This window comes from Myotis lucifugus, unplaced genomic scaffold (assembly GCF_000147115.1).
Source record: "Myotis lucifugus unplaced genomic scaffold, Myoluc2.0 scaffold_109, whole genome shotgun sequence".
NCBI lineage: Eukaryota > Metazoa > Chordata > Mammalia > Chiroptera > Vespertilionidae > Myotis > Myotis lucifugus.
This window is the reverse complement of record NW_005871157.1, coordinates 2,292,752-2,309,298: the sequence shown is the minus strand read 5'-3', so window position 1 is coordinate 2,309,298 and position 16,547 is coordinate 2,292,752. Positions and strand designations below refer to the sequence as shown.

Genomic DNA, 16,547 nt, shown 5'->3' with positions numbered 1-16,547 from the left:
GCACATTTTAGATGAGGGCTGAGAGTTTGATGGTAATTCGCTCAAGCTAATTTAACTAGTGTTAAGTGGTGATATTCACATACAGTGCCTAAGCTTATCTATTTTTTTCTGTTACTCCAAGTTAGATATATAAAGTACTACTGCTGAGAAGCAACTACATTACAGTTATAGTTTCTGGAGTTAACTATAGGAGTCTAGAAAATGGTCAGAGTTTTTAATTAAGGATACTGGATGGTTTTTTATTTATTTATTTTTTTAAAATATATTTTATTGATTTTTTTACAGAGAAGAAGGGAGAGGGATAGAGAGTTAGAAACATTGATGAGAGAGATCGATCAGCTGCCTCCTGCACGCCCCCCACTGGATGGTTTTTTAAAAAGAACTTCAAAATGGCTTGGAAATTGGGAGAGGTATGAAGGAGTCTGATTAGGTTAGTTCAGAACCAATTATTCTGATCAAAAGAAAGATTTAAAGAGGAAAACTGGATGGTAATTATTGTATATTTAGGTTAGAACACATGTAGTTTGAAGGCTACTATATAAGAAGAGAAGGAAGGAATAATGGCAGCAGATGTCAGCTGTCTTGGTTCTGGGACAAGGAGTGGCTCAGTGAGAAATACACATATTTTGTCATTTGTAATTACGGTATCTAAGTGGGAACTTTGGGATTAATTTGTGTACTCAGTGAATAAGAGCACCTTGGCAGACAAGTTACATATGAATACTCCAATCGCACATCCGCTATGCTGAATTTCTCATTGAAACCTTAGAGTCCATTAGATTTCTGTCTTAATTTTTAATCTGAAAGAGATTATCAAGAAGTGAGAGTTCCTAAGTGATGAACCAATAGTGGACTATTTAAATAAATTATGCATGTGTTAGAAAGAATGAGCCAGGGTTCCCATCAAGATGGCAGCATAGTTAAATGCCATACTTGAATCCTCCAACCACATCAAAATTACAACTAAACAATAGGACAGCTATCATTCAGAGCCACCTGAAATCCAGCTGAATACAAGTCCTACGTTAAGGATATAAAGAAGAAGCCACATGGAGACTGGTAGGAGGGGTGGAGGTGCAGAACTGGCCAGTCCCATACCCATGTGTGGCAGATAAAAATCAGGAGGGATATCTGGGCTGCAGAAGTTCCCTCTGAGGAGTGAGGGTTCCCAGCCCCACACTAGGCCCCTCAGCCCAGGGTTCCCATGCCAGGAAGAGAAGCCCCCATAACTTCTGGCTGTAAAAACCAGCAGGGATCGTGCCTGAGTGAGATGGAGGGTGGCTGGAGACTCAGGGGTTTCTCTTAAAGGCCCCATACACAGTCTTAGACTCACTTGTTCTAAGTGCCTGTGCTGGGACAGTAGCTGTAAAGGCACCAGGGAGGAACTGAAGTGTCTGGGATCAGGGCAAGAGCTGGAGGGGCTGGTTTCTCTCAGACAGAAGTATTGGCAGAGGCTATTTCGTTTCTGAGCCCTCCTTCACAGAGCCTGCTGGCTGGCACCATATCTGAGTCTCCATCAACCTGGCTTACATAGTGGTGGTTCCCTGAGACCCCCACCTCACCCAACTTGTGGGCCTAACCCACATCGTTTCTCCTCGCTTTTTTTTTTTTTTTTAATATATTTTATTGATTTTTTACAGAGAGGAAGGGAGAGAGATAGAGAGTTAGAAACATCGATGAGAGAGAAACATCGATCAGCTGCCTCCTGCACATCTCCCACTGGATGTGCCCGCAACCCAGGTATATGCCCTCGACCGGAATCGAACCTGGGACCCTTCAATCCGCAGGCCGACGCTCTATCCACTGAGCCAAACCGGTTTCGGCTCTCCTGGCTTTTCCATACAAACTTGGTTCGTGCTTCATACTTTTCTAAAATCTCTCAAACAGGTAGCATCTGGCCCTCTACCTCTCACTAAGTGGCCCCAGGCCTGGCAGTAGTGGTAGCCAGCCATGGTGCACAGCTTGGCTTCTCTTGAGCATCTCCAAGCCCACTAGAAGTTGCGGCCATCTGCAGATCACTTTATAGTTCATGCTGGGTGGCCCCGGGCAGAGCACAGGTGGTGGCTGATCTTGGCCTGCGCCTCCCAGGAGGTCTCAGAGTCAATGCATCTGGGCAGCTTTAGACCATGTGGAAGCACCATCTAACCACTTCTACAAGGACACACTCAAGGGGTGGACTCAGTAGGCACCAGAGCCCTGCTGAAGTAAGTCTAGTTCTGTGGGGTCGACCCTGCACAGCAGATCCTCCACATTGGTTGTAGTCAGTCTTTGCAGCTCATCAAACTCAACTACAACAGGAGGGTATACACAGCCCACGTAATGCGGAAAATGGTCTTTGACCTTAATGGGATCAATGTAGGTGTCTTAAAAACCTCACAAATAGTTGGCGATTCAGTGAAAATTTTAAATCTGTGAGTTAAAGAAGAAATATCAAGAGAAAGTATTTTGAACTGGATGATAAAAATACAACATCATAATTTGTGGGATAACTGTTATAGCCAAGAGGAGCCTAAGGGGACATAATGACTAAATGTAGCTGTCCCCTGGTTCAGATGCTGGAGAAAAAGGATACTGTGTAAAAAATGAGGGAATAAAGTATAGGCTTAAATTAATAATTATGTGTCAATATTGGTTTGTGACAAATTGTACTAATGTAAGATGTAAATAATATGGGAAACGGGGGCAGGGGGGCAAAAGTAACTTTCAGAGACTGAATACCCAAAATATTAATGGGTATATGGGTACTCTGTTACTTTTTCAACTTTTCTGTAAATCTAAAACTTCTAAAATAAATAGTTTCTTTAAAAGTGCTAAAAAAAAATTTGTGCAATACAGCTGTTACAGTGTTTAAAGAGAAGTTTGTAGCCTAAATACCTATTTTAGAAAAGTCTAAAGACAGTGACCTAAAGTTTTATCTTAAGAAGCTAGTAAATGAAGAGCAAAATAAACCCAAAGTAGATGGAAGGGAAGCTATAATAAAGATGACAGAAGAAATTAATAAAATAGAAAAATACAAAAATAAAATAAAATAACAAAGCCAGAAGTTGGTTCTTTGAAAAGATCAACAATATTGATACACCTGTAGATAGACTGATAGTGAAAAACAGAGAACACAACTTGCTAATATCAGGAATGAAAGGGATTTATCACTACAGATTCTATAGGACAAGGGTGGGCAACCCCTGGCACGCGTGCCAAACATGGCACGCCAGTAACTTTTGCTGGCATGCGAAACTCTCTCTTATAATCTTCCATTTACAATTTTTTTCTTAATATCGACTTTTTAATTTTTTAGATAAATTCAGTGTAGGTGCATCTTAGATAAATAAATAATTTTACATAACAAGTTATCTTAAAGACCATAGACATGGATTAACGAGAGAGGGGAAGAGCAATTTCAATAGTGTCGAAAACGAACTATTGAGGACTATTGGGCTTAGGACTTACTCTGTTACATGATTATAACTTTTAAAAAAAATATATTTTATTGATTTCAGAGAGGGAGGGAGAGGGAGAGAGATAGAAACATCAGTGATGAGAGAGAATCATTGATTGGCTGCCTCCTGCGCACCCCTTATGGGGATCAAGCCTGCAACCTGGGCATGTGCCCTTGACCAGAATCGAACCTGGGACCCTTTAGGCTGACACTATCCATTGAGCCAAACCAGCTAGGGCTATAATGATAACTTTTGCTAATATATATATATATTTAAATATATTTTATTGATTTTTACAGGGAGGAAGGGAGAGGGATAGAGAGTTAGAAACATCGATGAGAGAGAAACATCGATCAGCTGCCTCCTGCACACCCACTACTGGGGATGTGCCCGCAACCAAGGCACATGCCCTTGACTGGAATTGAACCTGGCACCCTTCATTCCGCAGGTGGGTGCTCTATCCACAGAGCCAAACCAGTTAGGGCAATTTTAATTATTTTGTTAGGATTGGTGTTATCCCAGTTTTTGTTGTTATTATTTTTCCCTTTAGGATATAATACTTTTCAAGTTTCAGAATTAAGTTAGGAATTGGAACCTTAGTAGTTCTAATTCTGAATTATGGTCTGCCCTGTCCATTTCCTTGCCTGGTGATGGGCAATACGAACAGCTTCAACTTGGGGCTCAACTTCGAGTCACAGCTTTAACTTCCTATCTTTGTTTTAGCCCTATGCTTACTAATAAAGAGTGGTTGCTGCATATACTCCTGCTAAATGTGGTTTAGGGCAGATAATATAAAAAGTAATGCTAGTGAGTAAAATGCTTATGAATGCAGGAAACCACCAATCACTTGCTTTGGGAAACAGGAGCCAGCCAGAATTTAGACCTAGCACTAGGACTCTTATCCAGAATAAGCCTTTGAAAGTTGTAGTTATATGTTGATGTGCCCTGACATACTTCCTGACCTCTTTGTCAACTTAGCTAGGAGCTTTGAAACTTTCTTGGAGGCCCATTCAGCAAATTGAGGACTACCCAGAAATGCCAGTCATATTTTTGTTTCATAACCTTTTGGGCAACTTAGGGGTAATGGCAAAACTTGTTCTGTCACTGAACACTGTCTCTGTTGACCTGTCTTGCTTACCAGAAATCCATTAGTGTTCTGTCAGGGTTAAGGTGGAGGCATAGAAAGTTATCTGTGGAATTCAAAAAACGGAATCTAATCTGAATACCCCATCCCCCCTTAAGAAATCAATTTTTATGTTTTGTTTTCCTTCATTGTTTTATAGTATACTTGAGGCCCGGTGCACAGATTCATGCACTGGTGGGGTCCCTTGGCCTGGGCTGCAGGGGTCGGGGTGAATCCGGCTCTCCGACATCCTCCAAGGGGTCCTGAATTGTGAGAGGGCACAGGCCAGGCCGAGGGACCCCACCGTGCACGATTGGGGCTGGGGAGGGACCGCGGGAGGGCTCCAGGGTGTGTCTGGCCCGTCTTGCATAGTCTGGAGCCCGATCCCAGCAGCAAGCTAACCTACCAGTCAGAGCGTCTGCCCTCTGGTGGTCAGTGCACATCATAGCGACTGGTCAAATGGTTGGGACACGTAGCATATTAGGCTTTTATTATATAGGATTATTGTCATATAAAATCTGTGTTGGCTTTATGTCAAAGTTCAAATATCTTAAGTACTACTGGGTTTGTTGTAATGAATGCTAGAGGTATATGAAAAGACAGATCCCTTTCTCATAGTAAGGCCAAGGAGATTAGACATACCTACCATCAAACAGCCTGTTCTTGCTTATTTCACAAGTTGTTTAAACGGTAAAATTGGATAATGTAACAATGTTGCAGATAAAGTTCTTTGACACTAAACAGTGTTTTCCAGCCTTGAGTTACATAATAAATAGTTGGAGAAATATTCTTCTTTTTAAAAAAAAAAAAATTTTATTGCCGAAACCGGTTTGGCTCAGTGGATAGAGCGTCGGCCTGCGGACTGAAAGGTACCAGGTTCGATTCCAGTCAAGGGTATGTACCTGGGTTTCGGGCACATCCCCAGTAGGAGATGTGCAGGAGGCAGCTGATCGATGTTTCTCTCTCATCGATGTTTCTAACTCTCTATCTCTCTCCCTTCCTCTCTGTAAAAAATCAATAAAAATATAAAAAAAAAAACAACTACCTTTAAAAAAATATATTTTATTGATTTTTTACAGAGAGGAAGGGAGAGGGATAGAGAGTTAGAAACATGGATGAGAGATAAACATTGATCAGCTGCCTCCTGCACACTCCCCACTGGGGATGTGCCCACAACCAAGGTACATGCTCTTGACCGGAATTGAACCTGGGACCCTTGAGTCCGCAGGCCGATGCTCTATCCACTGAGCCAAACCGGTTAGGGCAATATTCTCCTTTTTTAAAATCCTCACCTGAGGATATGTATTGATTTGAGGGAGGGAGAGAGGGAGGGAAGGAGAAAAACATCCTTGTGAGAAACATTGATTGGTTGCCTCCTGTAAGCATCCTAGTTGGGAATCGAACCCACAACCTTTTGGTATACAGGATGATGCTCCAACCAACTGAGCCACTCAGCCGAGAAATATCCTGATATTGATGTTTGAGATGGATTACAGTGTTACGAGATAGTGGTTATTTGGAAGGCTGTCTTGCTGACCAATTTAAGTCACTTTTGAGGAACTCCTCCTGTTAAGGATGGACAGAGCATAACAAAGTACAAAATGGAGTCTCTGGAGATTCTAATGCAATAGCTCTACTCTGTTTGCACAACTGTATTTCTTTTTTATTAATAAATTATGTGGGCGATTCTGATATACTGCTTAGTTTTAGAACTTATTTATATATTAGCAGGAGTCAGGCAGTGAGTAGAGCAATGGCTGAAGGGAGAAGAACAGATATAAGGTCATGCAGGTTTATCACACTGAAGAATAGGTAACAAAAATGAAAAACAGAAATCCGTCAGTACTTAGCATCTAAGTATGGGATTCTGAAGGGGAAAAAAATCAATAATACGGTTTTTACTATTGGAATGGTACTTGTATTGACAGACTAGTAATTAGGATGTTAAGAAAAGGCACTTAATTACAGGATTTTTAGGCTATTCTGACTAAGGAATATCAGATATTTCTCATAATTACTTGGGGAAAATTTGAAAGATTTTAGAGTGGGTATATGTAAAAAAGGTAAGGTGGATAAGTGAGGACAGCAGTTGAATTTTATACAGTTACTTGATTTGTATGATGTAACCTCTCAAGCACTTGGAGATCTGAGTTGTGTGGTCTCATGTATAAGGCTGAGAGGGAATTCCAGTATTTCAGAAAGATTCATGGAACTCATATATTTACCCATTTTAAGAATGTACAGATTAAAATTCCTTTGTCTTTGCTGGAATCATATCAACTCAGTGTTTAAACAATAGATCTTCCTTATTGATTAAATACTTTGCTCTTATACTTTTTGATTTTTTTACAAAAGTGACAATTCAGTACATGTGGATTAGAAACATGGAGCTCATTAAAAGTGTTAACGTAAAAAAACCATTGAAACCTGTAAAGAATTTTTGTGAGTTTATTTGAGCCAAACTGTCGACATATGCCAGGAAGCAGAACCTCAAGGAATTGAGATAGTTGAGATAGTGCTCCAGAGAATGGTGGGGTTACATTTGCATTTATACATTGCAAGCAAAGGAGGAACATAGGTGGGTTACATGGAATTCATTGGTGATAGATTAAGGAGGAGGGATAAGCAAAGCAGGGAAACCCCTGGGATTGGATAAAAAGTAAAATGATGGACACATACTTAGGTGGGTACAGGAACAATTAACATGATAAATGAAGGAATCTGTGGTATCTGTCCTGGGGCCCAGCACATTTGGTTGTGCCCCAGGGGCTCCATAAAAAGGGAAGTCACAAGTTACCCAGACATTTCAAGGATATGTTATCATAGATGCAAAAAGACAGATAGGCTCAGTTACAGTAAAGGTTGACCTTGTCAGTGATGATATCGGCTTAGGACGGGACTACCCACTATAACCTGTTTGTAGTTAAATAATTAATTTTCAGACCATCCTTTGTGGTTATTTTAGGTCTCTGAGTTTGCTCGGCTGCCACGCAGGCCTCCCCTGAGCTTGTCAGGTTAGCATGTCGCTCCTTTCGTCCACAAAAGAAAAAAAATAAAAGAGGGAGACTTCGGTTAAAAGCTTGATAGAGGATGATTTTATTGTATGATTTCATTTATTTATCCATTTACTAGGAGATGATTTAGTTTTATTAAATAGAAACACAATTTATATTTTATTTAAATATATTTTTTATTAATTTCAGAGAAGAAGCAATGGGGAGAGAGAGCTAGAAACATCAATGATGAGAGAGAATCATTGATCAACTGCCTCCTCCATGTCCCTCACTAGGGATGGAGCTGCAACCCCAGGCCCTGACCGGAACCGAACCGTGACCTCCTAGTTCATACGTTGACGCTCAACCACTGAGCCACACTGGTGGGCCACAATTTGTATTTTAGTACTTAGTGTTTTTTTTTCTTTTGTGTTTTTTTTTTTTTATAAGAGAACATTTATTCGGTAAGTTACAGAGGTAGGAAAAGTAATTCCTAGAAGAAATGGGCTTAGGAAACAAGCTTGGAGCTTGGGAGTGGAAGCTAATGGTAACGTGCCTGGGGTAGGGTGGGGGGAGAGGAAAGTAAAAGGGAAAGCCATGGGTGTGCCCAGCCCTCTGTCCTAAGGGTTTTAAGGGCGGAGATTTTAGGGTGGGGATCCCAGGGGAAAATTCAGGAGCTTTCTAGATGTATCCTTTCAGAGTTGTGGTCTCCACTGATTGGCCAGCACCAGGGCAGGGTCATTATTCCATGCAGCTGGTCCTCCTGAGGCTGTTTTTCTTTTTTCTTTTTTTTTTTTTTTTTGCTTTTCTGGGCCTGGAGCTGAAATACAACTGAGGCATAGATGTTATCTCTAGCAGAGGTTCTCAACCTATGGGCCCCGACCCCTTTGGGGGTTGAATGACCCTTTCACAGGGGTCGCCTAAGACCATCGGAAAACACATATGTAATTACATATTGTTTTTGTGATTAATCACTATGCTTTAATTATGTTCAATTTGTAACAATGAAATTGGGGGTCACCACAACATGAAGAACTGTATTAAAGGGTCGCGGCATTAGAAAGGTTGAGAACCACTGATCTCTAGGGAGGAAAAGCCTGGAGGTCAAACCTCACCACTAGCTATATGTTAGGGGAGGAAAAGTCACCCTGGGGGTGAGGTCCCACCCTACAATTGTTTATCCAGGTTGCTAGGCACCTGCGGGCTTTCCACTATGCTTAGTTTTCAATTGGGTAAATATGTAAAAACTCCACAAGGACTGCTAGTGTTTGTGCCAGAAAGTCACATTTTTATTATTGTTAATCCTTGCCCAGGATTTAAATTTTTATATATATATTTTATTGATTTTTACAGAGAGGAAGGGCGAGAGAGAGTTAGAAACATCAATGAGAGAGAAACATTGACCAACTGCCTCCTGCATGCCCCCAACTGGGGATTGAGCCCGCAAGCAAGGTACATGCCCTTGACCGAAATCGAACCCGGGACCCTTCAGTTCATGGGCCAATGCTCTATCCATTGTGCCAAACTGGTTAGGGCAGGATTTTTTTTTTTTTTTTTTTTGGTAATATTTTTATTGATTTCAGAGAGAAAGGGAGAGGGGGAGAGAGACAGAAACATCAATGATGAGAGAGACTCATTGATCCGCTGCTTCCTGCATTCCCGCTGTTGGGGATCGAGCCTGCAACCCAGGCACGTGCCCTTGAGTGGAGTCGAACCTGCGACCCTTCAGTCCACAGGCCAGTGCTCTATCCACTGAGCCAAACTGGCTAGAGCCAGGATATTTTTTCTCATTGCTTTTCTGAGAGTGGAAGGGGAGGGAGGGAGGGAGGTATGTAATCTTATTTTGGTGTTTTGTACTTTGTTACTGAGTAAAATCATTTTAGATATTAAGTAGTGTTCTGAAGTGGGTTGCAATAGCAAGGAAACTGCTGAGTGGCCAAGAGAAGTAGAGAACCTTAGGCCTCTTCTCTTTGGCCCTTCTACCATGTTGTCTAGGAGTTACAGATTAAATTAGGATAGTTTATAACTTCATTACCTCACAGTTTTAAGTCCCCTAAGGAACGAAGCCAGGCGAGGAGGCAGATATATCTATTAGAGCCTGGTGTGTGTGTGTGTGTGTGTGTGTGTGTGTGTGTGCGCGCGCGCAGGAAAACAGTGCGGCTTGAAGAGTGGCATTAAATTCTCATGTAGAGTGTCTTTGCAGGGACTCAAGAGGAAAGTATGGAGGATTATAAAATAGAAAATCTCTGTCTTAATCCAAACCCCAGTATTTACCCAGCTCTCTATCTCACAATTCATAGCCCAAGATAGTTCCATTTGGAACAATTCAACAAATACTTACGGAGTACCTGCAGTGTGCCAGGTACTGCGTGCTAGTGAACAAAACATACAAAGTCAAAGTCCCTGTTCTTGTGGCACTTAATTTTTAAATGGGGCAAATAGAGAGTAACAAATATATACTATGTCAGGTAGTAAAAGATGCTTGTTTCAGGTATTTTTTGCTGTGTAACAATGTACCACAAAATTTTCTGACTTAAAATAACACTTATTGTTTCTGACAATTCTGTTGGTTGAAAAGGGCTCATCTGCATGGTTCTTTAACTGGTCTTAGAACCCCTCATTGGCAGAGGGCTTTAGAACATGACATAGCTTACTCACCCAACACGGCTGTCAGGTGGTCCTGGTTGTTGTTTGGGTGCTCAACGGAGGCTTCAGTTTTTTTCCCTTGGCCTCTCCTTTTGGCTTGGGCTTCTCACAGCATGATGGCTGCGTTCTAAGGGGGTTTTCCAAGTGTGCAAAGGCAGAAGCTGCAGCTTTTTAAAGGCCTACTCTCAGAAATTACATTGTCACTTCCACCACATTTTATTGGTCAAAACAGATCACAGGGAGGGAAAATGGACTCACCTTTTTAAAAAAATATATTTTTATTGATTTCAGAGAGGAAGGGAGAGGGAGAGAGAGATAGAAACATCAATGATGAGAGAGAGTCATTGATCGACTGCTTCCTCCACACCCCCTACTTAGGGACCGAGCCTGCAACCCAGGCATGTGCCCTTGACCAGAATCGAACCTGGGACCCTTCAGTCCACAGGCCGATGCTCTGTCCACTGAGCCAAATCGGCTAGGGCTGGACTCGCCTTTTGATAGGTGGGGATAACAAGATCACATTGCAAAAGAGTACATGGGGTGGAAGATATGGCTGTGGCCATCTATGGAAACAGTCTACCACAGTGCTATTAAAAAATTAAGCAGGTTAATAGGGGGATAGTGCAAATGAGGGTTAGAAAGTATTCTGTAGGAGGTCAGGGAAGGCCTCCTTGATGAGGCTGCATGAGAGAGTGAGCCATGAGAACCATAAAGACATCTTAGGGAAGAATATTTCATGCAGAGAGAACAGGAAATATAGAAGAAGCCTTAAGGTAGGAGAATCACTGGTGTGAGCAAGGAATAGCAAGGAGGGCAATGAGTGGAGGGATAGAGGGAGAGTGGTAGGGCTTGGAGTCAGAGAGAAAGTGAGAAACAGACTTTGTAGCTCGTGACGAAGGACTTTGGATCTTCTCTGAATGCGGTGGGAATCTATTGAAAGATTCTGAGCAGAGGAATTATGTGATCTGATTTAAATTTTAAAAGAATCTCATTCTGAGAATCTCTGGCTACTGTTTTGAGAATAGGCTGTAAGAGGATAAGAGTAGAAATAGGAAGTCAGCCGAAACCGGTTTGGCTCAGTGGATAGAGCGTCGGCCTGCGGACTGAAAGGTCCCGGGTTCGATTCCGGTCAGGGGCATGTGCCTGGGTTGCGGGCACATCCCCAGTGGGAGATGTGCAGGAGGCAGCTAGTCGATGTTTCTCTCTCATCGATGTTTCTAACTCTCTATCTCTCTCCCTTCCTCTCTGTAAAAAATCAATAAAATATATTTAAAAAAAAAAAAAGAAATAGGAAGTCAAATCAGTAGGCTAGTTTCTTGTGATGATAGGCTAAGTAGTGATGAATAGTTGGGTTTTGGATATATTTCAAGGTGGGACTGACAGGATTTGCGGGTGAGGGTGGATATGGGGTGTGAAAGAGGGACCAAGGATGATTCTCAAAAGTTTTTGCCCTAGGTACCTGGAAAATTGGAATTTTCATTTACCAAGATGAGAAGACTGGGGGAGGAACAGGGTGGAGGTGAGGGAGATGTAAAACTTGTATTTTTGGCCAAGCTAAGAAGAATCTAAGAAGACATCTGAGGGGGGAAAAAGGTTACTAAATGTTACTTCCTCATTGCAGGTGTGACGTTGAGTGCTTCAGATCTGGTCACTATGGTACGAGAACGAAAATGCATATTGTGCAACATTGTGTACAGCTCAAAAAAGGTAATAATAGAAGAGGGAGAATCTGAGGCTTTGTGACTGGTCTTTTTTGTTGTTAATCCTTATTGATTTTTAGAGAGTAGAAGGGGGGCAGTGGGGGGGAGAAAGAGAGAGAAGCATCAATGTGAGAGAGAAACATCGACTGGTTGCCTCATGCACATACCCCCACCAGGGTGGGGAATTAACCTGCAACCCAGGTATGTGCCCCTGGCCAGGAATCGAACCCAAGACCCTTTGGCACACGGGCTGATGCATCACCACTGAACCACATGGCCAGGACATGACTGGTCATTTTTTCAGAGACATCATATGAAATTTATAGATGGGTAAAAGCTTTTATTTTTAAAAATCGTTATTGTTGAAAGTATTACATGTGTCTCTTTTCCCCCTCCCCCATTGACCCCTTCTAGTCTGCCCAATGGGTAAAAGCTTTTAATGCTGTCTTATTTATGCTTCTTTCTTAAACCGTAGTCTCATTCCACTGGTTTCTTTCTCATTACTGCCTCATAAAGCCAGTAACTATATTATTAAACCTCTACCCAGAATCTGAGGATACTCAAAAGTAGATAATAAAGAGAAATTTAGTTAATAGTTATGGAGAAAATACCTTAACATTTAAGTTATTTGAGGTTATACTACTTTCTGATTAGCTGAGAATAACTAAGGATACAGCATTATGTTCGCCTGCATTCCATTTCTGCCTATGCTTGTGAAAAGTGCAGGACAGCAGAAATGGTATTAATAATATCCTCGATGTCCACAGGGTGGGGATATTGCTCCAAGAAAAACAGGCATTTTTGAGAACGAAAAGAATTTCCCTGTGCCTAGGGAAGTTGGCTGCAAGTTGTCTCACTTTTTGCTTTTTCTTGCCTTTATCCTTTGCTTTCAAAGTAGTGCAGCTAGCTTAAATACTGAGGATTTTTTTCTCTATTCTTTTAAGATGTTCTTTAATATTGGGAATTCAGATAACGGGGAAGATCATTGTGAGCTCTCTGAAAGATATTTGGAAGTAAGATGGTTTGAAATAAATAGAGAAGAGATATTTTGGGTGAGAGAATGTGTACAAAGATACAGAGGTATAATGGCATATAACAGTTCTAGGAGTTGGTAAGAAGGCTCATCTGATTAAAACAGTTTTGTCTTGGGAATGGTGGGACTAATTTAATTTGTAATTTAAGTAGAAACAGTAAACAGTGTTGAATGCAAGACTGAGGGGTTTGACTATGGTCCATCGAGTAGGCTGGGATGAAGAATTTTTTTTTCCTTACAGGATATCTGATAGTGATGAAAAAGTAAGTTGAGATTTCAAAATCATTCTATCTAATAAAGAGGGAATGTGCTAATTGACCCTCACGCCGTCGCAAAGATGGTGGTGCCCACAGCCAGTAAGGAGGGGATATACTAATTGACTGTCATGCCCTCAAAGATGGCGGCGCCCAGTCCCCTCAGCTCTGCTGGGGTGCCTGCCTCTGGAGCCCCCCAGTTCCCTCAGCCCCCCAGCTGCCCAGGGCCGGCCCAAGGCTCAGGTAACCAGGGCGGCCGAGGCTTGTGCTGCTGGCAGTGGCAGCAGCGGAGGTGTGATGGGGCATCGCCTTCCCCTGATCGCTGGGTTGCCTCCCGTCCCTGAGGGCTCCTGGACTGTGAGAGGGGGTGGCCAGGCTGAGGGACACCCCCTCCAGTGCATGGATTTTCATGCACCGGGCCTCTAGTGTTTAATAATATACCTGCTGCCTTTTACAAAAGTAAAAAACAAAACAAAAAACTGCTTTTCTAGTTTTAAAAAATTTAGATCAGGGTTTACACAAATTTTTCATAAACAAAAATCCCTTATGGCTACTTTCAGATTGGAGAGATCGGAAATTGATAAAGCGTGAGGTACATAGATAGACACTCAGAGGTGTGAACTCGGACTTTGATGGAGTAGTAGCTCTATCTTGTGATATTTCATAATTTTGCTATTTTAAGTCTTTTCTTCTACTCTGGTTTGAAACATATTTTAGTATCTTCACACTTTTATATGGATCATAATGAAGTTAAATCAAGGACTGGGACTATCCTTAGGCAAAGCCAACTACAGGCCTTTAAGCAAGGGAATGGCATGATTTAAGTGTTAAGATTAATGTGGTCTAAGAAATTAGCATTATAGGTAATTGAAAGAAATAGCTCTGATACTATTTTTAGATAGATCATGAACAACTTATGTTGAAGCAGTGCTCTCTCTAGTTTCCCAAAGTAGTGTAACCCTGGTTTTTTCCAAATACGCTGTGGAGGAAAAAGGAATCTTAGGTTGACTTTTAAGTATGAGCTGTTTATTCCATCCCTGAGTATCCTGATATTCATTAATTTATCAAAGACTGAAAAGCCCTCCAGTTAGAAAAATATATATTTAAAAAGTTGTTTTGTTTTTTAAAAAAATATTTTTATTGATTTTAGAGAGGGAGGGAGAGGGAGAGGGAGAGGGAGAAAGAGATAGAAATATCAATGAAGCCAAAACCGGTTTGGCTCAGTGGATAGAGCGTCGGCCTGTGGACTGAAGGGTCCCAGGTTCGATTCCGGTCAGGGGCATGTACCTTGGTTGTGGGCACATTCCCAGTAGGAGATGTGCAGGAGGCAGCTGATCGATATTTCTCTCTCATCGATGTTTCTAACTCTCTATCTCTCTCCCTTCCTCTCTGTAAAGAAATCAATAAAATATATTTAAAAAAAAAAAAAAAGAAATATCAATGATAAGAGAGAATCATTGATTGGCTGCCTCCTGCACACCCCACACTGGGGATCAAGCCCGAAACCTGGGTATGTGCCCTGACTGGGAATCGAATTGTGACCTCCTGGTTCATAGGTTGACGCTCAACCACTGAGCCATGCTGGCCGGGCAAAAAAAAGTTTTTTAATATTATATACTGTTTTCCAGATTTGTGCGCCCATCAATTTCCCCCTTCTTCCTCCCCTTCTTTAAAAAAACATAATACTGCTCTGGCCAGGGTGGTTTGGTTGAGTGTCCTCCCGTGCACCAAAAGATTGCTGGTTCAATTCCCAGTCATGCCAGGGCACACGCTCAGGTCATGGGCTCTTTCCCCAGTTGGGGTGTGTGCAGGAGGCAACCGATCAATGTTTCTCACATCAGTGTTTCTCTTTCTCTCTCCCTCTCCCTTTCTCTCTCTAAAAAATCAGTAAAAAAGTTTAAAATAAAACAAACAAAAACATGATACTGCCCTGGCCTGGTGGCTCAGTTGGTTGTAGTATGATCCCGTGCACCAAAAGGTTGTGGGTTTGACCTCCAGTCGGGGCACATGCGAGAGGCAACCTCTCCCTTCCTATCTTTCAAAAAAAAAAAAAAAATCAAAAAAATCAATCAAACCATATTCTTGGGTGAGGATTAAAAAACACACACATAATACTGATTAATACAAAAGGATCTAAATAGAAGCTTGGTAACTGAGCAGGTATGTGTTACTTTAATCCTGTGCCTGGAAATCTTTACCAATTATTTTGAGAACTCAGTTGGGTTTCTGTTTGCATTCATTCCTCAAAGCAAGATGGGAGAGAATTTCATATGTAAATTTAGGAAAAGATTTGGGAAATGTTTTAGTCAATCAACTCACGTTAAAATTAATTTTGAATGATAACATTTTTATAATTGAAATAGAATAAACAATTACGTTTTATATCAGAGAATAACTTATTTCAGTGAATACAGTTTTGGTCAGGAATGGTTTCAGTGCAAGAAACAGAACCCAGTTAAATTTAGCCCAAGAAAAGAGGATTTAGCATATGTAAGTCTTTAAAAAGTATTTATTGACTTTGGGGGGGAGGGGTGGAGAGGAAAAGAGGAAGGGGGGGAGAGAGAGAGAGAGAGAGAGAGAGAGAGAGAGACATCAATTTTTATGTTTCACTTATTTATACATTCATTGGTTTATTCTTATATGTGCCCTGACAGAGATTGAACCCAAAACCTTGGCACATAGGGACAATGCTCTAACCAACTGATTTACCTAACCAGGGCCTTAGCATATGTAACATAATCCAAGGAAAAAATTGAACAATCAACAGGGATTTGAGCAGTTGTGTATTGCTCATGGATATTTTTCATTCTGTATTATACCACTAACTTGACTCAGTTTTCAGTTCTAACCATTCTAGTTAGTGGCAAATCAGTTGTAGTTAGAAGGGGTCACATGTAAAGCTGTCCCCTCCAAATGAAACATTTGTAGAGGTAAGAGGAAACGATGGTCATCTTTAGTAAAATTGCTATTTAAGGGAGTGTTTTGAAACACAGCCTTGTTTGTCACTCTGTAGTAGATAACTTGAATTAAGACTAGAATGTTAGGTTGTTCTATACTTTTTGACAAATAAACTGTATCTAATGAAAAATCTCAAGGCACTAGATACTTACAATGTAGCATGCTATTTGAAATATTGGCTTTGGTGTTAGATCTGCCAGGGTTTGCATCCCAGTTTGACCACTTGATTATGACTCTGAGAAGACAAGAATGGGAACATTTTCACATTTACCCCTTTAATGCCTAGCCCTGTCCTTGATAATAAGCACTTGGTAAATTTTTGTGGAGTAAATGAATTAGCTTCTCTGCATCTTTGTGTCTTTATGAAATGAACTAGAGGCCCCAAGCACGAAATTCGTGCATG

At 41.3% G+C, this 16,547-nt stretch overlaps 1 protein-coding gene across 8 annotated transcripts in view; it reads left to right on the top strand.

The window, feature by feature from the left end:
* Window positions 1–7,917: 7,917 nt before the first annotated feature.
* The window catches only part of ZNF106 (zinc finger protein 106), a 48,882-nt gene continuing 40,252 nt past the window's right edge, over window positions 7,918–16,547 (top strand). For 3 of the 8 annotated variants that reach the window (XM_023757522.1, XM_023757520.1, XM_023757524.1), the window contains exons 1-2: window positions 7,918–7,936; window positions 11,821–11,906. In XM_023757522.1, coding sequence (XP_023613290.1) covers window positions 11,853–11,906 — 54 coding nt within the window. In that variant the 5' untranslated portion in view covers window positions 7,918–7,936; window positions 11,821–11,852. Of the gene's footprint in view, window positions 7,937–11,820; window positions 11,907–16,547 lie in introns of those variants that run through there. The other 5 variants (XR_002830347.1, XM_023757523.1, XM_014459486.1 and 2 more) reach the window with 3 other exon arrangements.